Here is a 22,614-nt window from a genome sequence, read left to right on the forward strand (position 1 = left end):
CCTGTGACTGTCACTATTTAAATTATTAAGTTTTCTTTTCCTGAAAAATGAGACCAACAGTGTACCCCTACCGTCTCCCACCTCTCACCCCACCCCTACCCTGTTAACTGTGAGGGTGTGAAAGCTGTGACCCACACATTCACAATAAGAATATATTCCCGCTCAATTCTTGGTGGTATTCCTGAGGTACTTAGTTTATGTTGGATTTTTTTTTTTTTCTGGCTGAGAAAATCCGTTATTTTTCAAAGCATCTTTTTGCTCAGGATAGAAACTTTGGCCTATGCCCAGAAGGACTCTGGTGCCCCAGAAAAAAAGCACCCAGTTGTTGTGGTCCCCATTCAGGTCTGCTTGGGGCACTTAAGTATGTCTGGCCATTCAGCAGGCTGAAATAGGCCACAGTACTATAAATAGGGGCCTCGGGCTGCTCTGGGATCAGATCCCAGGCCAGGCCCCTCCTCCCTCTGCCCGCACCCATTCCTGTAGTTATTTAAATACAGCTACAAGTACGTTTTCAGGTTTATGTACCCCAAATTCTTGTCAGCTTGCCAGGATGTAAGCAACTCCTTTCCTTCTTGTCGTCACCAGTGCAGTGGGTGCATTGTCACCAGTGCAGTGTGTGACATTGTCACCAGTGCAGTGGGTGCATTGTCACCAGTGCAGTGGGTGGTGTTGTCACCAGTGCAGTGGGTGGTAACATTGTCACCAGTGCAGTGGGTGCATTGTCACCAGTGCAGTGTGTGGCGTTGTCACCAGTGCAGTGGGTGCATTGTCACCAGTGCAGTGGGTGGTGTTGTCACCAGTGCAGTGTGTGGTAACATTGTAACCAGTGCAGTGGGTGGTGTTGTCACTAGTGCAGTGGGTGCATTGTCACCAGTGCAGTGGGTGGTGTTGTCACCAGTGCAGTGTGTGGTAACATTGTAACCAGTGCAGTGGGTGGTGCTGTCACTAGTGCAGTGGGTGGTGTTGCCATCAGTGCAGTGGGTTGGTATTGACCCTTGGGCTTCTGAAGCCTAATACCATCTACGTTCTTTTCCATCTGCCTTGATTTAGCAATAAACTTCTTGGAGCTTCATTTCATCATCTACAAAATGTAGTTGACAGTAGTACTGAATTTTGTTCCTAGAGTTGAGGTGGAGAGTAAACAATAAAAACACGCAAGGCCAGGGTTAGCCAGATCATCTGCAAGGCAAAGTATAACATGAAAAGTCATCAAGAATTTCTTCAAGGCCTGGGGATGTAGCCCAGTTGGTAGAGTGCTTGCCTAGCATACATGATGCCCCAAGTTCAATCCCCAGAACCAGATAGAACAAGGACATAGTGGCATATATCTGTAATCCCAGCTCTTGGGAGATGGAGGCAGGAAGGTCAGAAGTTTAAGGCTACATAATGAGTTCAAGGCCAGCCTAAGCTACATGAGAATGTTCCTTTTTTTTATCTTTATAAGGAATTTATAAGAATTCTTTTTTTATTTTTAGCTGGTTGTGGCAGTGAAAACTTGTAATTCCAACACTCAGGAGTCTGAGGAAGGAGTATCAGGGATAAGAGTCTAGCCTGGGCTAGGGCACAGTGAGAACTTGCCTCAAAACAAACAACAAGCAAAAGATAAAGATCTTTCAACTTTCAGGCAAGAAGGGCCGTGTATATCCAGATAGCTGAGAATGAAGTCCGTCACACTTATAAACCTCAGGGTCAAATTCTCCTGAATCCCTCGTCTGGTGACAGCATAAACTAGTGGGGTGTGTGATGGGTCTGTACCGGGCAGCTTGGCAAGGAGACAGCAGAAGGCCAGGTGCCCAGCATTCCGCTTGACACCCTGGTAGCTGCCCTTCTCCGCTTCTCTGGAGCACTTTCCTTTAAAGGTTAAAAGTTCGCTGGTCGGTTTCAGTGCTCAGTTGAGTCTCTTTGGGTGACTAGCCTAGACTGTGGAATTTACATAGCAGCTCTTCTGTTTCCTTCTGTACTCCCCTGTGCATATGGGGTGGGGTTCGCATAGTCAAGGTTGCCTTGAACTTCGTTGATCCCCCAGCCTTTACCTTGAGTCTGGGTTATAATAGGACACCAAACCTGGTTTATACGGAGCTGGGGATCCAACCCAGGAACCCAAAGCTTTGTGCTAAACGAGCACTTGATCAACTGAGTTGTTCTCCAGCTGCTGAGTTCATTAGTGATAAGAGTGGCAAAGCTTGTTGTTATGTTTGTTTGTTTTTAGACCAGAATCCAGGGGACTCACCAAGGGCACAGGGCAGTAGCTTTCCTCCTCCTCCTCCTCTTCCTCCTCCTCTTCCTCCTCTTCCTCCTCCTCCTCCTCTTCCTCCTCTTCCTCCTCCTCTTCCTCCTCTTCCTCCTCCTCTTCCTCCTCCTCTTCCTCCTCTTCCTCCTCCTCTTCCTCCTCCTCTTCCTCCTCCTCCTCCTCCTCCTCTTCCTCTTCCTCCTCCTCCTCTTCCTCCTCCTCCTCCTCCTTTTTCTCCTCCTCCTCCTCCTCTTCCTCCTCCTCCTTTTTCTCCTCTTCTTCCTCCTCCTCCTCCTCCTCCTTTTTCTCCTCCTCCTCCTCCTCTTCCTCCTCCTCCTCTTCCTCCTCCTCCTCTTCCTCCTCCTCCTCCTCCTTTTTCTCCTCCTCCTCCTCCTCTTCCTCCTCCTCCTTTTTCTCCTCTTCTTCCTCCTCCTCCTCCTTTTTCTCCTCCTCCTCCTCCTCCTCCTCCTCCTTTTTCTCCTCCTCCTCCTCCTCCTCCTCCTCCTCCTCCTCTTCCTCCTCCTCCTCCTCCTCTTCCTCCTCTTCCTCCTCCTCCTCCTCCTCTTCCTCCTCTTCCTCCTCCTCCTCCTCTTCCTCCTCCTCCTCCTCTTCCTCCTCTTCCTCCTCTTCCTCCTCTTCCTCCTCTTCCTCCTCCTCCTCCTCCTCCTCCTCCTCCTCTTCCTCCTCTTCCTCCTCCTCCTCTTCCTTCTCCTCCTCCTCCTCCTCTTCCTTTTTCTCTCTTGTCCCCAGTTCTAGGGATGGTGCCCAGAGCCTTAAGCATGCTAGACAGGTGCTTTATCCCCACCTCTTCATATTTTCCTCTTCATTTTGTGACAGTGTCACATTATGTATCCCAGGCTGTCCTCAAGCCCGCAGTCCTCTCGCCTCAGCTTCCTGAGTGCTAGTGCTAGGGCTATAGACCCACATCACCACGCCCCAGCTATGTAGGCATTCTCCATCTTTAGCCTGCATCAGGACTTTGCACAGATGACAGGGCCCCTCCCCCAGACTCAGGAGGGCTGGATGGGTCCTTAAGAATTTGCATTTTGAAAAGCTTCTCACGTACCTGGAATGCTGATTGTCTGAAGAACACCCTTTTAGGAGCCCCTGACAGAGGAGTCTGTGGCTTTCAGATTTGCAGGTGTATTAGAACAGCCCTGAAGCTGTTGCTTCAATCAGAAATAGAGCGGCAACACTCCAGCACTGATAGCTTTTCACTGCTGCTGCTCAAGTTCAAGGGCTATGATACGTGCCGAATTAGGGGCATTATTTGCCTGTCTGAGTCTCAGTTTTCTCTTTGAAAAGGGAGTGGCAATACTGCATGCCTCATAGATACCATCTGAGAATTAATGGCATGCATGTAGACAGCTCCTAAACCAGTGCTCATGGGTCCCCTGTTAGAAACGTTCCACAACTGTTAGCTAAGCACTGACTAGAAGGAAAGCTCAGAGCGTGCTGAGTGATGGGGCCCTTGACACAGCACACTGCGGTGTAATTGACTCTGTAGCTCACTGAGAAGTTCATCAAATACCTTAAATGCCTTTGCAGCAGATCATTGCTAATCATCAGGACACTTGGTTATCGAAAGAAGTTGGATGAACTTTATCTGAACTGTCATCACAGAACTGTGGGGGAAATTCCATTTCTTTCAAGTGTGTGCTGTGACGTGTGTTCTCCCCCTTCCGCCTTGAGAGGGACTTCAGCACAAAAATAGGTGTGGCTTCCTGGGAGAAGGCCTTCTCAGATCCGGGCTTTGCGGTGACTGCCTCAGGAAAGGCAGCTGGTGTTCATGAGTCACCCAGATCCTGCCTTCCTGACCACAGGCTAACAGCCCAAGAGGTCTCACTTGACTCCCATTGGCAGGATCTGCAATAATCAGCATGGTATTCATGTAAGAACTGAAACAGCCGAGCTGTACAGATGTCAGCGGTAGGGCTTGTAACATTGAGTTCATTCCTTGCATTCTCTTTCAGGGGAGCAGGGTGGCCCAGACTTCAGCTCATTGGAATCACTTGGAGGTCTGCAGAAGGTCTTGTTCTACCCCACTGGCATGCATTAGTACCCCCAGGTGGAGGCTGTTTCTACAGGACCCAAGTGACATCAGTGTCATTTATTGAGCTTAGAAAAATGTCTCAAATTAATAGTGTTGAAAGAACCGGAAGAGGCAGCACATGAAGCTGGGGATTGGCACTCTAATGCCCACAAAGGGGTCAAGGAGCATATCCAGCCACTGTCTGTTATTTAGGTTTTTGTTTGTTTGGATTTTTTTTTTTTTTTTTTTTTTTTTTTGGTTTTTTGCGACAGGGTTTCTCTGTAGCTTTGGAGCCTGTCCTGGAACTAGTTCTTGTAGACCAGGCTGGCCTCGAACTCACAGATGTCTGCTTGCCTCTGCCTCCCAAGGGCTGGAATTAAAGGCATGTGCCACCACCACCCAGCTTGTTTGTTTGTTTTTATTATTTGGCTTTTGTTTGTTTTGGTTTATTTGTTTTTGTTTTTTGAGACAGGGTTTCTTCACACAGCCCGGGCCATCCACTGTCTCTGTAGACCAGGCTGGCCTTGAACTCAGAGCTATACTCACCTCTGCCTCCCAAGTGCTGGGATTAAAGGTGTGCACCACCACTGCTGGGCTTGTTATTTGGGCTGTAAGGGCTTGCAGCACTTGAGATTGAACCTACAGCCTCATGCATGCAAGGCAAGTACTCCACCTTTGACCTACAGCCCCAATGGTCATTTTTGCCTTTTGTTTTGAGACAAAGACTCACTAAGTTGTCCACCCTGGTCTTGAACTGGTGATCCTCCTGCCTTAGTTTCTATAGTAGCCAGGAGTGTGTGTGTGTGTGTGTGTGTGTGTGAACAGAATTTTACTGGAACATAGCCACAATATTAGAATATTGTCTACAGCTGCTTTTATGTTGTTTTCTTTTTCTTTCTTTCTTTTTTTTTTTTTTTTTTGTTTTTTCGAGACAGGGTTTCTCTGCAGCTTTTTTAGAGCCTGTTCTGGAACTAGCTCTTGTAGACCAGGCTGGCCTCGAACTGACGGAGATCCGCCTGCCTCTGCCTCCCGAGTGCTGGGATTAAAGGCGTGCGCCACCACCGCCCGGCTCTGCTTTTATGTTGTAATGGCAGCATTGGATTGGTATGAAAGAGACTTCTAGCTCCACAAAAACAATATTTACTATTTTATCCATCCCAATAAAAGAGTTTACTAGTTAGAGACATGACCTCAGAGGTGGATAAGCTTGGAGTTGGACTAGTACCCTTAAAAGTTACAAACTCCTAATTTTAAAAAGGAACCACCAAAAAAAGAGAGGAAAAGCAGCTCCAGCACCAACTAGAACATTCAGGCCTCAAGTCCAGCAGTTTGAGTCTTTGAAGTAATGTGTTTACAATGATTATATAGATTTACTACAACAAAATGTAGACCGTGCTGGAAGAACAAGTCTGTGTGAAAAAAGGGAAAAATTCAGATTTGAAAGAGAGTGGGTGCAACCATCAGGGATGAAAGTGGCTGAGTGAATGGGAAAGATGGCTCAGTGGTGGGATGGCTGCCTAGCACACTGGAGGCCATGCATCCACCCCCAGCACTGCACAAACAAACGAGAAAAAAATTTGTTTAAAAGAAACACACACACACACACACACCCCAAACAAAACTAAACAAAACAAAAGCAGACAGTGTCCCTCACGTGTCAGTGCACATCAGCATCACCCAGGGAGGCTTCCTGAGCTCACCTTCATGTGCTGATTTCACAGGCTTGACTGGAGCCCACAAATCTGCACATTTTTGCCAGTACAGAGGTTGCTGACTCATGGATCACATCCCTAGCTGGCAGATAGACACAGCTACAGAGTCAGGTCTGGGAGAGAGAATGCAACCAAAAGCGACTGAGAGATGACAAAATGAGATGCTCCAGTGTCCTTGTACCAGGGATTGCAGAGTGGGCAGTGGAGTGAAGAGTGGAGCAGCCACAGAGGACACTGGAGGACAGGAAACCTGAGTGAGCTGGATAAAGACAAGACCATCCAAAATGTCCCATGTGCAGCCATGGGACCCTGGAAATACACAATCCTCAAAGCTGTCTTGCAGCAGAGCTTCCCTACAGAGGGGAAGCTAGTGAGCAATTATAGACTTCCCATCAGCCATAGTAAGTGCCCTAGACAGTGAAGTGTAGTGTCTGCTGATCCTGGGGAAAACAGCACGGAACCTAGAATTACGTGCCCACTCACCCATCACTCAAGAGCTATAAATAAGCCTTCCCCAAACACCCCTCCTGAAAGAACTTCCAAAAGATGAGCTGAAATAGAGGGGGAGGAACCCACGAGGAAGGAGCTGCAGGGAAACCATGTAGAACAAGATGTAAGCAGGCATTAGCCCCTGAGAAAGAGCAGCTCCCCAAATGCCAGGTGGTGACGTAAAGACTAAAGAGACTAGGATTAAAGCCATCTCAAGGCCTGCATCGTGGAGGAGGAGACTTCTTTTTTGATACATTTTACTTTTAGTTTATTTATTATATCACAGCAACTTTTTAAAAGACAGGATTTTAAAACTGGGTGCAGTGGTACCTTAATACTGAGTTCAAGGCAAGCCTGGTCTACATGGTAAGTTAAATCCCTGGTTTTGCTATTGTTGTTCAGACTGGCCTCAAACTTACTATGACCAGGCTGACTTCACACTTGAGTTCTCCTGCCTCAGCCTTCCAAATTCTTGGATGGCACATATGTGCCACCACACTTGGTTTATAGCAACGTAGTATTGCACACCTGTAATTCCAGCACTTGAGAGGCTGAGGCAGGAGGATGTTAAGGTAAAGCCAGACTGGGTTGTGTAATGAGACCCTGTGACAGACAACAGCAACAAAATCCAAACCCAAACCCAAACCCAACCAATGAAATAAAACAAATAAGAAACAACTGGAATACAGAAACTGGATGCTCTGGAAATCAGGAAATATATACATATGTGTGTGTGTATGTATGTATGTATGTATGTATGTATAAAAAATTAAAAATAAAACCAGGCAAGAGAACTAAAGACATCACTAACCATAATAAATATACGGAGGACAGCTTGTCCCATGGTTTTCAGACTGGGTCATGAGAGGATAGCCTCCATTCTAGGAGGTCCAGAAAATACAAAATAACCCAATGTGGTTGAAAGCAAAGAGCTGAGAAAAGATACCACATAAACATAAGCACTGGGAGGTAGGATGACTTACCACCATGAGTGGTCGATAAAGCAGACTGTAAAGTTAAGCACAAGGGGTTACAATGCTCTCAACAATAGAGGTATATAGGTTATTTTCTATTCATTAGATTTCTTTGTGTGTACATGTGTGTGTAGTGTGTGTGTATACATTTGTATGTGAGTGCCTGTGTACATGTATGTGTAGTGTGCATGTGTACATATGTGTAGTATGTGTATACATTTGTATGTGAGTGCATGTGTACATATGTGTAGTGTGTGTATACATTTGTATGTGAGTGCCTGTGTACATGCACGTGCATGCATGCGGAGGCCAGAGGGTAGAACTCTTCTGCTATTGCTGTCCATCTTATCTTTTTAAACAGTAAGATATTTATTACAATGAAAGATCATTGCATACAGCTAATAGCGATACACATTTGAGCCATTCAATATAGACATGTCAAGAATCAGCTAGGATCTTCTCTAGCCTGTAGAAAAGTATGGGCCTTGATTCCAGCAACCACCTTATAGTTTAAGGCAAGGTCTCCCACTGAGCCTGTAGTCCCAGCTGTCTAGACTAATTGGCCAGGAGGCATCAGGGGACCATCTCTCTCCAGCACCACCGCCTTCCAGTGCTGGGGTAGACGTGTGCCACCACATCTGACCTGTGTGGGTGCTGGGGATCCAAATGAACGTCCCCATCCTTGCAGTGCTGGCACTTCACCAAGGGAGCCATCTCCCCGCTCCTGCATTAGGTGTTTAAAGTGTCTTTCTCAACCCACTGGCTAAGCTGGTTGCTCATGATTGTGCCGACACCCACTGTTGCAAATGCAGCTCTAGAACAGAGTTCTAGACTAACCCACCCTGAGGCATCATTCTACGGTGCAGGTGGATGTCAGTAACCGTGCCTGCCACTAACACACAGCAAAAGGAAACACGAGTGACTTCTAGAACAAGCAGCTGACTCTGCTCTGCTTTGACTTGGTTTTGCCAAAGATCTGAAAAGAACTCTCCAAGCTTCTTTACAAAGAGAAAGTGGAACTTGCTAGCTTTGCACTCTGAGACGTTTATTAGGTAGTGGAAAAGAGTTTTGCAAACATCTCCCCCCAGCCCCCGCCCCTGTCTTCTACATGGGGAAACTGGTCTTTCCAATGTTAAGTCCATTCTCATAATCATTGGGGTGTCAGCCCCTGGCAAAGACATCCTAAGACCCTCCTGGGAAACATCTCATGCCAGTTCCAGGGCTGGCACTTGTGAGCATCGCCGAGAGGCCCGTCCATTCTCTTCTCCAGCGTCCTTCCAGCGACTGTGATAGATTAAGCACTTTCCTTCAAGGCAATTAGGAAAACTTGAGGGACTAAGTGATGGCAGCTGTTGCTATGTGAATGTCTGTTTTGCCAGGAAGCAGGGAAAACAAGTGAGCTAAGAGCAGTTGGGAACTAGAGATTATGAAGAGCGACAGAGGCGGAGTCCCAGCAGCCACGCTTTCCTTTCCTGCCGTCACCTACCCCACACAACCCCAGAACCTCTGCGCCAGCTGGCCAGAGCCCAAAGTTATGAAATTACGAAACCATGCATGTGCTCAGCACTTTGTACACCCCTGGGGGAAGACCACACTTTTGATAGAGTCACCGGCTTCTCCGCCTTGGTTTGGAGCATTTGAGGCAGTTAGAGGATTCACCGTCAGAGATGAAGCCACTCTTTTCCTTACTAGTTAACACAAAGAGAACTTATGCTGACATGTTTTTATTGCACTTTAGATGTTGCTTTTGTGCCCACCCCATTTTACAGATTAGGAAATTGAGGCTCTGGGATCATAAGCAACCCACTGTGCAGAGCTGAGATTCATTCTCAGACTGTCAGGTTTAGAATCTCCGTCCCCCTCTTCTCCCTCCTTCCCCTCCTTTCCAATGTGCATTGATATGATGTGTATGTCTGTCCATGCGGTGGGGTGGGTGTATGCGTTTGTCACAGTGCTCACATAGTGGTGTCAGAGGACATCTTCCATTGTTACCCATGCTTTCCACCCTGTCTGAAACAGAGCTTTCCCGTTCGCTGCTGTGTGTGCCAGGCTCTGGTATGTCAGCTTCCAAGGACTCTGCTGCCACCATCTCCCATCTTGCAGGAGTACTGGGGATATAGGTGTGTGCTACCATGGCAGGCTTACATGGGTGCTGAGGATTCGAATACAGGTCCTCATGCTTGCACAGCGAGTGCTTTACCTCCAGAGCCATCGCCACAGCCAAGAGCTGGCTATGACCTGACACGATTCTGGAATGCCTTTCTTCAGAGTCATACAGAATTGGAAGAATTTGATAATTACAGGGACACTAAAAAATTGCGGCCAGACTAGGCAAGAGCACTTGCCCATGCATGTGCAAAGCCCTGGGTTTGATTCCCAACGAGGCAAAATCAATAACTACAAATAAATAAATCAGAGCAAATACGAGTTGACACCTGCATCAAGAAGCTTTTGATTTATCTGTGTACCGAAGTCAAGTCCATAGCATCAGTCATATTCCTGTGCACACTGGAAGAGCAAGCAGACTCTCCACGGTGACTTCAGAAACAAAGCGGCAAAGTGATGGGAAGCCCTGGGAAGGGAAGCGCTGCGTGCTGATTCCACACTGCACTCTGGTATAAGCCAGGCCACTGCATGTTGATACCACACTGCACTCTGGTATAATCCAGGCCGCTGCATGTTGATACCACACTGCACTCTGGTATAAGCCAGACCACTGCATATTGATACCACACTGCACTCTGGTATAAGCCAGGCCACTGCATGTTGATACCACACTGCACTCTGGTCTTTGCTGATGAGCACAATCTCTACCATCTGAAGCGCTTCCCCGGCTGTGACAATAGCCAATGGGATTAGCCCAATTCAGCGGATGCCTGCTCTCCTTAGCTCACAGCAGCCTTCTCTAGTGCTCCAGGATCTCCTAGCAATGAGAGACCCACCACCAAGGCTGCTGCTGTATTCTGCCAAGGTGAGTGGCACTCAGGGCAAAGTGAAGAAGTCGAGGACAAAGGTCTCGGCCAGACAGAGGAGACCACACAGTACTGTCAACAGAGCCCTGTGGACACATGCAGCCTTCAGATGGGCAGACAAACAGGTGTTCCTGTTTGTGACATAGGTCAAACAGCTACAGAAAAATAGATATTCAAGGAAAAGTGTGCTGTGGGCAGGTGTTCACAGAGCTCTGTTCACTGTGGTAAACAGTGTCAGTCACTCCAGTGTCCGTGACGAGACAAATGGAGGAATCATACTGTGGCGTAGCTATACAGTGGGATGCTGCGCAACAAGGAAACGAGTAACCATGAAGCTCTGTATGAGTGGAAGAACTCAGACATTAACAGCCCATGGGTGAATGATTGCATTTATGTGAAATACCCCTGGTAGGGAAATCCACGGATACTCTGGAGTCCAAAACAGGTTAGTGGCTGGGGTGGGAGAAGAGAAAACAGGGAAGTACTGATTAACGGGTACAGAATTTCCTTTTGTGATGATAAGAATGTTCTGGAATTGGGTGCGTGGAGGTGGTTGCACAATGTTCTGAATGTACTTAGCACCACTGAAGTATACTTTAAATGGTTAAAAGGTAATATTTATGTTGTGTGCCTTTTACCACAACTAAGTAAAAAAGACAACCATCAGGACTACTGGTAACTCACAGACATTCCCAGGAGAGACAATGCCGACCCACCTCCCCTACATAAAACTCCCAAGAGATGACAAGAGGTGGCCTTGCATTGAAAGCAGAAGCAGAAGAGGGAAGAGTGGCTCTAGAGCTGGGACAGATCTGATAGCCAGACCTGACTCAGCCCAGTCCTTTCAGGCACTATCTGTGTCCCATGGGGAGGCAGGTGTGCAGGTGGCTTTAGTGACAATTGCTATGACGACAGCAGGAAGCTCAATGACTGGGCAGGAGGTCTTAAGATCCAATGGTGGCTTGAAAGAGCTGAAGGATACATACCTAGGTGGCCTCCACAGGATGGCCCCATCAACAGGGTTGGGAAGGAAGCAGCTCCCCTTTGGCCAAATCATGCTGTTCCCCGACCTCTCCCTGAGCTGCCTTTGTTGGCTTCCTGTACACACTGGGTCATGCCTGCGCCTGAGGTTCCCACTGCAGCTGCTGATTGTCCTGCTTCTGCTTCGTCCCACCTGCTCCTGTCCAGTGAACCAGCAAGTCAAGGTTATGAAATCTAGAAGACAAGACCAAGCACACTGCCCCTCGCACACATGGGAGCCCTGGAAAGATAGGTGTGGCCAGGGTCTGGGAGACCACTGATCTTGGCATCTAGTGTGTAGCTTCCCCAGATCCACAAATTACTCCAATATAGGGAACTATTCCCCAGATTATAAAACTATGGCTTCATTTCAACGAATGGAGCTGATCGTGAAAGGGAACACACAAAGCGGTCATCTTTAATACTTAATTCCAAGACTGTGTAAGTGTTACCATGGCAACTTCCTCAGACATTGTTGTTCCTTGTCTATTGTTCAGCGACTTTGACTTTTTCAGAATGAACTTGACATGTAGTTACCCACTTAGGCTTGGAGTCAACTTTTTGCTGAGCAGCCCTTCCAGCAAGCTGGTGATGGAAAGAGGACTCAGGATGGAGAACGGGGTGAGGGGGGCTTTGCTTCAGAGTCTACTGGGTTACACAGCTCTGCATCCCACCTACATACCTCTCCCCAAGCACCCTCCCCTGCAACACCATCTGCTCTCTCTTCATCTTGGTTTTCTCATCTTTAGAATGGGCCCAATCATTCCTGTCCCAATAGAATGAGTGACAGGGTCTCTTGGATGCCATGTGCAGCTGGAAGATGACCTTTATTTCTGATCCTCTCACTTCCAGAGTGCCGAGATTCCAAGAATCTGCCTCCACATCTGGTTCATCAGGTGCTGGGGTGGAGCCAGGGTTTGCTGGTTACACCTCAATAGTAGATAGACTACTTACAGAATGAAGAAGACTCTCTGTCAAGGGCTATGAAATGGAGCTGGGAGAGAGTCTTGTTGTGTAATGCATCTGGTCTTGAATTAGCAGTCTTCCTGCCCCAACCCCATGAAGTGCTGGGATGATAGACTTGTGCCACCATGTCTGCCTACCATAATAATTTTTATATTAATTGCATGTTGAAATGATAAGATTTTGGATATCAACAAGTAGATATTAATTAATGGGTATTAATGATATTAATTGATTATCTAGGTCAAATAAGATATATTATCTAAAACATTCTCGCATTCTTGTTGTTGTCAAATGAGATGGAGAAAACTTAAAATTACACATTTTATTTCTTTTTTTTTTTTTTTGGTTTTTCGAGACAGGGTTTCTCTGTGGCTTTGGAGCCTGTCCTGGAACTAGCTCTTGTAGACCAGGCTGGTCTGCAAACTCACAGAGATCCGCCTGCCTCTGCCTCCCGAGTGCTGGGATTAAAGGCGTGCGCCACCACCGCCCGGCTACACATTTTATTTCTATGGGACCACCCAAATCTAGAATGTTCTCAACATACCATTAGTTATGGCGAATCCTCACAATCTCATTTGTGCTCAAGTATGAAACAAACTTTTGGAATGTAGATAATTTACTGACAACAGTATGTTCTAAGAACCAAAAGTGCATCAAACTAGGGCTGGGGTGTAGCTTGGAGGTAGAGCACTCACCTAGCATGCCCGAGGCTCTCAGTCTGAGCCCAGTGCGGCAAGAAAAGAGTTTTACAATGTTACAGCCCATTCTGGAAGCTTTCCGATGCAGACTTGTTAAGGGGCAGGTGTGGAAGTGTGGAGAAGGGGCTACCTAAGCCTTGTGGCCTTTCCCAGGTTCGCTGCGACCCTGAGATCCAGGAGCTGCGGCAGTGGCAGAAGAAGCTGCGTGAGGACAAGCACATCCGCCAGCGTGTGAAGATCTTCTGGGCCAAGCAAGAGCAGAAATGTGAGTGGTGGGCTTCACACCCCACGTTCATTCCAGAAAAGACTGATCCTTCTCCTGAACTCTAGAGGGAAACTCTCTTGGAGGCCTGCAGACTGTGTGTGTGTGTGTGTGTGTGTGTGTGTGTGTGTGTGTTCTGCTCGGCAGCTACAGAGTCCACAGGATGTAATTTACACGGCCATTCTCCTCCCTCGAGGACAACTTCTATGTCATCTAGCATCCGAGGGCTTTTATTTTCTATCTATGAGGCTCCAAGAACAAGCTGTGATTTGGGGAGCCATCACAGGTAATCACCATCCCCGACTCCTGCTGTCTGTCTGACCTTCAGTAGCTTTATTTCCATCTTCTTTTTGTTATGGGCAATCCTGTGTGTCAGTCTGGCTGGGTCAGGTAGTTGGTGAGTGCTATTTCTGGGTAGATAGCTTTGAGGGTGTTTCTAGACACTGGATGTGGATTTGAACTGGTAGGCTGAACCGATGGTTGCCCTCTCCAGTGACAAGGACCTGAATAGGGTAAAGGGTGAGAGGGTTGACTTAATGGCCTGCACACACAGAATCCTGGTTCCTGCTTCCCCTCTGGGTCTCCTGGGCTCAGGCTTCAGATGTGGACTGAACCAGGCACAATGGACTCTCCAGCTCTCAAACCTCTGATCCACCTTGCCACGTGTGTAGGCATGTTAACACACACATGTACACACCCCTCTACACTCCTTCCCTGCTTGCAGATGGCAGATGGTGGGGCCTCTGTGAAGGAGTACTTTGTATTGCTAAATCCCCTTCTTTATCGATGCGTATATTTTTTTATTGGAAAAAGAACATATCAATATGAACACCAGCATATTAATCATGGTGGAGATTCTGTTTCCTTCCCCTTTTTGACAATTGTTTTTCAGTTTTTCCTACTGTGACTATATAGTAAGTTGAAGTTTAAAAATAACAGAAAGTGGGGGTGGGGCACTGACACGATGGCTCAGTTGGTGAAGGGCTTGCTGCCGAGTGGGGACCTGAGATGCAACCCCAGCGCCCAAGTATAAAGATGGTAAGCTGATGCCATGGGTAGGAACAGCAGGGGTCTCTGCAGCCTGCTGGCGGGACAGTCCAGCTTAACTAGTGAATTCTGGTTCAGTGGGTACTCTTGTCTCAATAAATAAAGTTAGAAAGTGTCTGAAGAAGACAGCCACCATTTATATCTGGTCTCCATGTGCATGAGCCCAGGTGTGTGCACATCCACGGGTGTGAACACATCTCTCTCTCTCTCTCTCTCTCTCTCTCTCTCTCTCTCTCCCCCTCTCCCCCTCTCCCTCTCTCTCTCTCTCTCTCTCTCTCTCTCTCTCTCTCTCTCTCACACACACACACACACACACACAGGAACATGTACACAAGAAAGAAAGAAAAGGAGAGAGAGAAAGGACAGGACGGCAGGAGGGGGAGGAGGGAGGGAGGGTGACTGAGGGGAGATAAACAGCTTCAGTAATTACTTCTGTCCGGCTGGCTCAGCCTGTGCCTTTCTTTAGCCAACTGCCGTTTCAGTTCAGTTCAGAACTGGGACTCAATCAGGGCTGTAATCAGTTTAAAGGTCACAGGAAGCACGGTACACCTATTTACGGCTGCTGTTCTGTGTTCTTTGGAGTTGATTGGCTGCTATTTGATTGGTGGGCTTGGCTTGCTGTGGAGCAGGAAGAATAGAGTAGACCGAGTACCAGCAGGAAGGCAGAGACTCTGCCTTACTGTTCCCACCTTCTCACCTCGCAAGGGCTCCAAGAGGCTCCCCTTCTCTCAAGACGGGGTCTTCAATAAATATGACCTATTATAATATAAATCTTAATATGGCCCAGTGCTAAACTGCCCTTTATGCCAAAACTCTGAACTGAAAAATTAAATAAAATGAGAAGTTCTAAAGACCGTTCCAGGCTCGTGACCGGTGGAAGGCAGGGCAGGATTCACAACAGCATAGCTGCCCCAGGACGCTCGCTGCCACTTCCATCCATGTGGCCCTTACCTAGCAGACTTTACTGGACCTTAGTTCCCCCATTCCAAATGGGACCAGCGAGAAAGTTCCTGTCACATGCAGCTGTTAAAGGAGTCTCAAAGATGATGAGACTTTAGCCTGACACACAGTGCCCGTGAATGTTCCACACTGTCACAATAGTGTTGTCGAGGCATATGTGTGCTTTTCAGTGACTTAGGGTTTGTTTCCTTTGACTGACAGACATTAAACTCCATGGGTTCCAAGTGGGTTAGTGTTTATCTTATTCATTAATCTTTACGAAGATCAATGATCTACACACACATATATACTTGAGGTATGAAACTCTTGGGCTTTACAGTAGAAGAAACAGAGGCCAGAAAGGTCTAAGGACTTGCCCATGGGACTAGAGGGCTGGCTCAGTTAGTAAGGCACTTGCCAAGCTTGAGTGAGGACCTGGATTTGAGCCTCAGACTCACATGAAAGTTCGGTGAGATAGCACACACATGTCATCCCAGTTCTGGGGAGGCTGAGTGAGGTGGCACACACGTCACCCTACTTCTGGGGAGGCTCAGAGAGAACCCCGGGGGCTTGTTGGCTAGCTGTTGTTGTCAGTCAGCGAGCTCCAGGTTCAGTAAGAGACCCTGCCTCAAAAATGAAGGTAGAGACTGACTGGGGAGGACACCTGGTGTCAACCTCTGCCCCCACATGCATGAGCACACTTGTGGGTGAGCACCTAATGTGTGAGTAGTGGCGAGCTTAACGTCCCCCTGTCTTCACTTTCTCATCTCCTAAGGCTTCCCCAGGGACCCGTGCACAGAGCTCCCTACTTTCCCTTCCTTCACAGTGCTGTAGCTGTAAGCCAGAGCTGCACATCCTAGGCAGGCACCACACCACCCAGCGGCACCCAGCCCTGGGAGCTGCTCCCCAAACTTCTCAGGAATCATCTTAAACGACACATGGCCATGGCCAGTTTCTTATCAGGGCATCAGAACTTGCTGTCTGGGTTTGTGTTGACTGGGCTTTCTAGGTTGGGGCTGGATGAAGAGGAGCAGCATGTAGCCTGGTACACCCTGCATGACCCAGAATTAATTTCTTCCTTCAGGTATCAACAAGCCAATCAGAAAACAATATTTCCCTAGCCGAGATGACACAGGGGTCATGCCCCAAAGACCTACTGTATGGCAGCTTTTGTCCTTTAGATTTGCCATTAAAAAAGAAAGAAAGAAAGAAAGAAAGAAAGAAAGAAAGAAAGAAAGAAAGAAAGAAAGAAAGAAAGAAAAGAAAGAAAGAAAGAAGCATAGTTATAGTAAGTAGTAATAGTTTGGGATTCCATTTAAAACTTTGCTGTGTGCAGATGTCAGACAAATGTCACTCAAAGGTGTTCTCACTGTATGGTACCATGACCTGGTGTTTACACTGTGAGCAGCCTCCTGCAGATGTGAGTCTCAGGGAGGAGCATCAGCTGTCCCCAGGCAGACTCCTGGTCATGTGCAGTTGGATCTCAGGTTACACAGAGTCAGAGGCTACTGTCCCCAACAACATTCTCCTCCCGACAGAAGCAGTGTGAAGTTCTCCTCTCACACTCCAGAAGGACAGGTGCGCAGATTATTTTTAAATGTGTGTCTTCAGAATTCCAGCCCAGGCCGTCCAAAGATGCCTTGAGATACGGTCAAAAGTCCCGTCCCAAAGAATAGCGTGTTTTTAGTTGTGTTCTGTCAGTGATTGGTTTCATATGTTCTCTGTATGTGAATACCTCTCACTGAACCCAGTGGGCTCATGTTCCGGTGAGCACAAAGCCAAAGTAAACACAGCTGAGAAATCAAAGGGTAGAGAGGGGTTTAGTACCTGCAGCAGGTGGGAAGGACACGGGAGTCACTTCCAGAGCCACAGTGCTCTCCCTGACCAAAGGAAGCATGGGAGTTTTATTCACAAAGCTTCTGCAAATGCCTATGGGAAAGCAGCGTACAAGCAAGCATATTCCTGAGCATCTCCCTTTAAGGACAGAGTTTAGAAAGGGAAGAAGGCGGGGCATATTTGGGGGTATCCTTAGCTTAAGCACATGAGTTAGAAAGTTTAAAATTAAAGATACGGGCACCTCTAGGCATGCTCAGGTAGAATAATAAAGATGATAGGCAGTTGCCTCTGGACATGCTCAGCTTTAAAAGTGTGTGTGTGTGTGTGCACGCGCATTCATTTGTATGTTTACAGGGGCGTGAGCATGTGCATAGGACAGGCTCAGCTGTCGTTCCTCGGCTGCTGTACATCTTATATTGCTTATCAGTCTAGTGGTTTTGAGACAGGGTCTCTCATTTGCCTGAACTGGCCAAGCAGGCTGGACTGGCTAGCCAGCAAGCCCCAGGGAGCCTCGGGGATCTGTCTGTCTCTGTCTCCCAGTGCTGAATTACAGCTCTGGATTTTAAAATGTCGGTTCTGGGAGATCAAACTCAGGTCCCCATGATTGCATGGCAAGCATTTTACCCACTGAGCCATCTCCCCAGTTCCTAAAATATTTTATCTACAGCAGTGGTTCTCATCGATCCTAATGCTGTGACCCTTTAATACAGTCTCTCATGTTATGGTGACCTTCAACCATCAAATTATTTCATGCTACATCATAACCATAATTTTGCTACTGTTATGATATTAATAAATATCTAATATGTGAGAAAAAGAAAGAAAAAAATGAACAGTTTGAGGTGCACTAATATAGGTATTTGTTCCTAAGTGCTAGCCACACTTAGAGGCTGCATGTCCACATTTTATTTGGAAATCCAAGAGGGATCAGACCCAAACAAAAACAAAAATCATAGCAATTGTTCCCATAACACCAGAATCTATTGCATGCACATTCAAGCATACACGCACACACACACACACACACACACACACACACACACACACGGTAACTTTCTCATAAGATATATACATTTTAAATATGAACAAATATGCTTGAAATGACTTTATCACTTTATATTTAGAAGAGAGAGTGGGGATACAATCTGTCAAAGGAAGCGTTTTACCTCTTGTTTCCCACCTGCTCATTCCACATTCCAGCAGCTTGTGGCAGTCCCAGAAATACACAGTAACTTTAGGCAAATGTGGCAATTGACTTTAAAAAAATTAAGGTTGTAGAAATAAAAGCCACTGAATGTATCTGGCAAAATAGTATAAGACCATAGCTACTGAAGACATATTTAAAATACCTCATGAACAAAAATTGTGTGTATTGGTGTATATTCAAGGTGCACAGCCTGACACTTTGGTTAATGTAAAGACGTGTTGAGGGCCTTGTGTAGAGGTGCACACCTTTAACCCAGCACTCAGGAGACAGAGGCAGGTAGATCTCTGTGAGTTCAGGGCTAGCCTGGTCTATACATAGTGAGTTCCAGGTCAGCAAGGGCTAGTTAGAGAGACCTTTTTTCAGAAAAAGGAAAAAGAAATGTGTGATGTTTGCCATATTAAGAGAGCTAACCTATCAGTGTAATCCACAACTGCCATTTGAATGTGTGTGGGCGGGACACGTAAAATTTGCTTTCTTGTCAAATTTCCGGGAGAGTGGTGAACTGTGGTCAGGTGCTCCACTCCAGGTCCTCAGAGGTAGCTACTGTGTAGAGAAGGTGCGTGCTCTCTTCTTCAGCACGGAGGTTTCTTAGGGACAGGAGGTGGGTATACAGCCTGTAACGTAACTTCCCGTCCAGAAGACAGAGCCTTTCCATGTACATTATGCAATGTCAATAATGACCTCCTCCTGTTCCCACAATAAATAGAAACACAGCTCTGAGCTTCCTGGAAGCCATGGCAACAACGGAAGCAGGGCTCCTGTCCCTCACAGTTAAACCCATTTCTTGGAAACACACCTTCCTGAAGCTGAGATTTGATCTCACTGATAGAAAGGCCTGTGTGGCACCCAGTGAACACTCTCCTCTCAGAAACTGCAATTCCGACCCCTTTAGAGTGGCTCTTCCTCCCAGAGGGAAAGGGCAGCAGCCTGGGGCAAGGCAATTTTTCTTTATGGTGTGCCAAGTCTTGATGTTTCCCTATGGCTTCAAGAATATTCTTGGGTTAGAGATATAGTTCAATATTAAACACTTGTGCAACTTGTGAAAGGCCCTGGACTAATCCTCACTATAGGCAGGGACACACATGTGTACACACACACTAATGAACACACAGGAGCACATACATGCATGCACATGCTTACACATACATGTACATGCAGGAGTACGCATGCACACATGGGCACACACATGCAGGAGTACACATACATGCAAACACACAGGAGCACCATGTGAATTATTATTCATAGTATTGTGTGGATTTATAGTCAGTGCCATCAACCCACTTTGGGACTTGGGGTGGGTGACGTCATCTTGATGATTCATTCCTCCTACATGTAAAATCAGAATGATCATGCCTCGGTTGTAATTCTAAATGAGGTCATTATTTTGATAATGCTATGGCTCTTTATTAAGAAATATTTCTATAAATCTAAGTTATCAATTTCAATTTAATCTTATTTTTCTCTCTCGTCTTCTTGTGTTATATTCGTTCTTCACTTTAATCCACAAAACAAGTAAGAATTTGATTAAGAGATATCTAATGACTTCATGACTTCCTTCCAGCAGCTTTATTTTTAAGACTCCCAAGAGTGTGGGGCCGTTAGGGTGATGTCACCTTTCACACATGTATTCTTTTCCTTTAAAATTTGCAAAAATCTGCAGGGCTGGGATATGCCTTCTCTCAAAATGCTTGCAGGCCCTCACTGTCTGTTGGGATCAAAGTTCAGTCAGAGATGGTTTCCTTTTTTAATGGTTTGGCCCTGAAGTTTAATATCCTAAATTTGTTTATGCAAATGAACTCTCCCAACCTCCTTTGATTCTTTACCCATCGACTGCCTTGTTAAAACCTTCTTCTTTGTACTTAGGAATGCAGAAGTCTCTTCTAAGATTTATAAACCCGGGGAAGACTGACGGCTGATACAGAGGAGTCATTTGATGGGGTTTAGAATCACCATGGAAACAAACTCTGGGCATTTCTGAGAGGGATTCTGGAGGGAGGACCCATGCTAACTGTGGGTGATGTCGTCACGTGGGCTGGGTCCTGGAGTGAATGAAAGGGCAGTGCCAGCTGAGGCACCAGCCTTACTTCCCTCTTGTGTCTCAGACTTCCGCAGTGACTTCCCTGTCAGATAGACTGCAGCCGTGAGCCAAAAGGAACCCTTCTGTCTTTAGGTCGCTTTGTCAAGTGCTTTGTGATTGCAATGGGAATAGTAACTACTATAACCTGATAGACAAGGTCTCCCATTTCCCTGGCGACCTTGAGCAATTGTCTTAACCCCTCTGTGACTCCATTGGTACAGCAAGGAAATGGCAATGGTAATAGTAACACTCACCCCCGCCCTAGAGGGGCTGCCTGGTCATTTACCCAGGACAATATGTAGCTTATATTAAGTGGTCAAAAAAGGAGACTGTTATATCATTAAACCAAGTGTTCAACAAATGGCGAAAGTGTGCTGTTGTTAAACAGTTTGGGTTTCTCCCGGAGCCAGAGTTCTGTCTCTTACTGACAGTGGAGTCACAAGCAAGTGACGCTTCTACCCGAGACTCAGTTTCCCCCAGGTGACAAGGAAACAATTAGGAGCTGTTGCAGAAAGCTCCTGTGGTGATCCCAGGGGAGAGCATGTATGGTGTTGGATAGGTGGCTGGCCCGGAGAGGATGGTAGGTAACTGGTGTCTAGGTTTTAGTCATATTTTAAAAGTCAGCAAGCACATTGTGTTTATTTTTATTGTTGATGTGCTTTTGGCTTTGGTGTGTGTGTGTGTGTGTGTGTGTGTGTGTGTGTGTGTGTGTGTGTTTGAACCTCAATTTCATTTACCCCAGAATGACTTCAAATTCTCTAAGTAGCTGAGGATGACCTTGAACTCCAGAACCTTCTTCCTCTACCTTCCCAAAGGACAGTGTTGATTCCAGGCACTTTCCCTGCAGCTGTGGTTCTCAGTGCTACAGATGAGACCCCCCTGGGGAAGATGTGTCAGGCTGTGTCTGACCAGAGGCCAGGGAATGTGATGGTGTGGGCTTATTCTTAGCAGAGAATGGGCTGTGGCCGCATCAGCAAAGCCCAAATACTGTGGATTAGCTGCGGGATCCCGGCAATGGCTGGGGACCTGAGACCTTCCTTTGTGAGGCCTTTTCGGTAACGCATTTCATGTGGATCAAAAATGCAGAGGATCTGAGTTTCTGGTCCAGCTCTGCAGTGTACCAGCTAGCAGGCCCTTGGAAGGGATGAATCAGAAAATGTTTGTACCAGTGAAGCAGGGGATTCCCTGGGTGCTTGCCTCCCAGAGGACAGGTCACAAGGCATTGCTGCTGAGTGTGGGACTTCAGTCTCAGGGTTGAAGGGCGTCAGACGCTAACGATGACTAAGTCAGGGAGACTCCAGTAGGGTAGCTAAGGGACGGAGAGAAACTGGAAGCTTAGAGGTTGAAGGAGAGAAGGAGGGTGGGTGGGTTCAGTCCTGGGCTACATAAGAGAGTTTGGGGTACTTTCTTAGCCTTAGACACTGTGTGTCACCCCTAGCACGGAGACAGAGTTCAGGGAAAGGAAGAGATATGCTAAAGGAGAATTTTGAAGAGCGCATCACTTACTTGGGAAGGCAGGAAGCATACGTTTTGCAATATGGACCTGTTCTGTCCCCACATTTGAGTCTGTTACACCAGAGGTGACTCTTCTTAAGGGAAAGCTGGGGCTAATAAAGGGCGGAGAGAAATCACACTTGTCTGGCTTTGGCCTAGCCCACAGGATGGCACACTTAGACCCTCGCTGTTACATGGTTGATGTCTGTGAAAGTGCCTGGTCCCCACAAAAGCTTGGGTTTCTTAAACGCCTGCTATGCTCCAGGCCCTTTACACACAGTGTTCCAAGGGGAGACGGGAAGAAACTGTGTCGGAGGTTAAATCATTTGCCTCGGTCATGGCTGTTACAGCAGCTGAAGAGGTAGAACTTTCCACAGAGGCAGGTCTCTCCACGAGACTCACAGCTTGCCTGCCCATCAGACCAAGGACAGGAGGACCCGAGGGAGGGGTGGGCTTGACGCTCTTTCAGAGTATACCCGTCAGAGTCAGCACAGATGTGACAGCAGCACCCCGAGAAGGAGCCAGAGACAGATCAACCTTGAAAACATTCTCTTACCTGCAAGAACTGGAGGCAGGAGGCTCCCGCTGCACATGGCGAGGATGTGGCATGCCCATAGCAGGCAGAATATGGAGGGCCAAAGGCCCTTAGTGGTTGTCTT

The 22,614-nt window shown here is 47.1% G+C and overlaps 1 protein-coding gene across 1 annotated transcript in view; it reads left to right on the forward strand.

Moving 5' to 3' along the window:
- Iqck (IQ motif containing K) overlaps nt 1-16,890 on the forward strand; it is a gene marked incomplete at its 5' end in the record, with an annotated part of 95,915 nt that extends 79,025 nt beyond the window's left edge. The window contains 3 exons of the mRNA XM_042054011.1: nt 13,247-13,358; nt 16,206-16,378; nt 16,678-16,890. Of these exons, the coding sequence (XP_041909945.1) occupies nt 13,247-13,358; nt 16,206-16,378; nt 16,678-16,890 (498 nt within the window). The remainder of the gene's footprint in view (nt 1-13,246; nt 13,359-16,205; nt 16,379-16,677) is intronic.
- Between the last annotated feature and the right edge of the window lie 5,724 nt (nt 16,891-22,614).

This window comes from Arvicola amphibius, chromosome 1 (assembly GCF_903992535.2).
Source record: "Arvicola amphibius chromosome 1, mArvAmp1.2, whole genome shotgun sequence".
NCBI lineage: Eukaryota > Metazoa > Chordata > Mammalia > Rodentia > Cricetidae > Arvicola > Arvicola amphibius.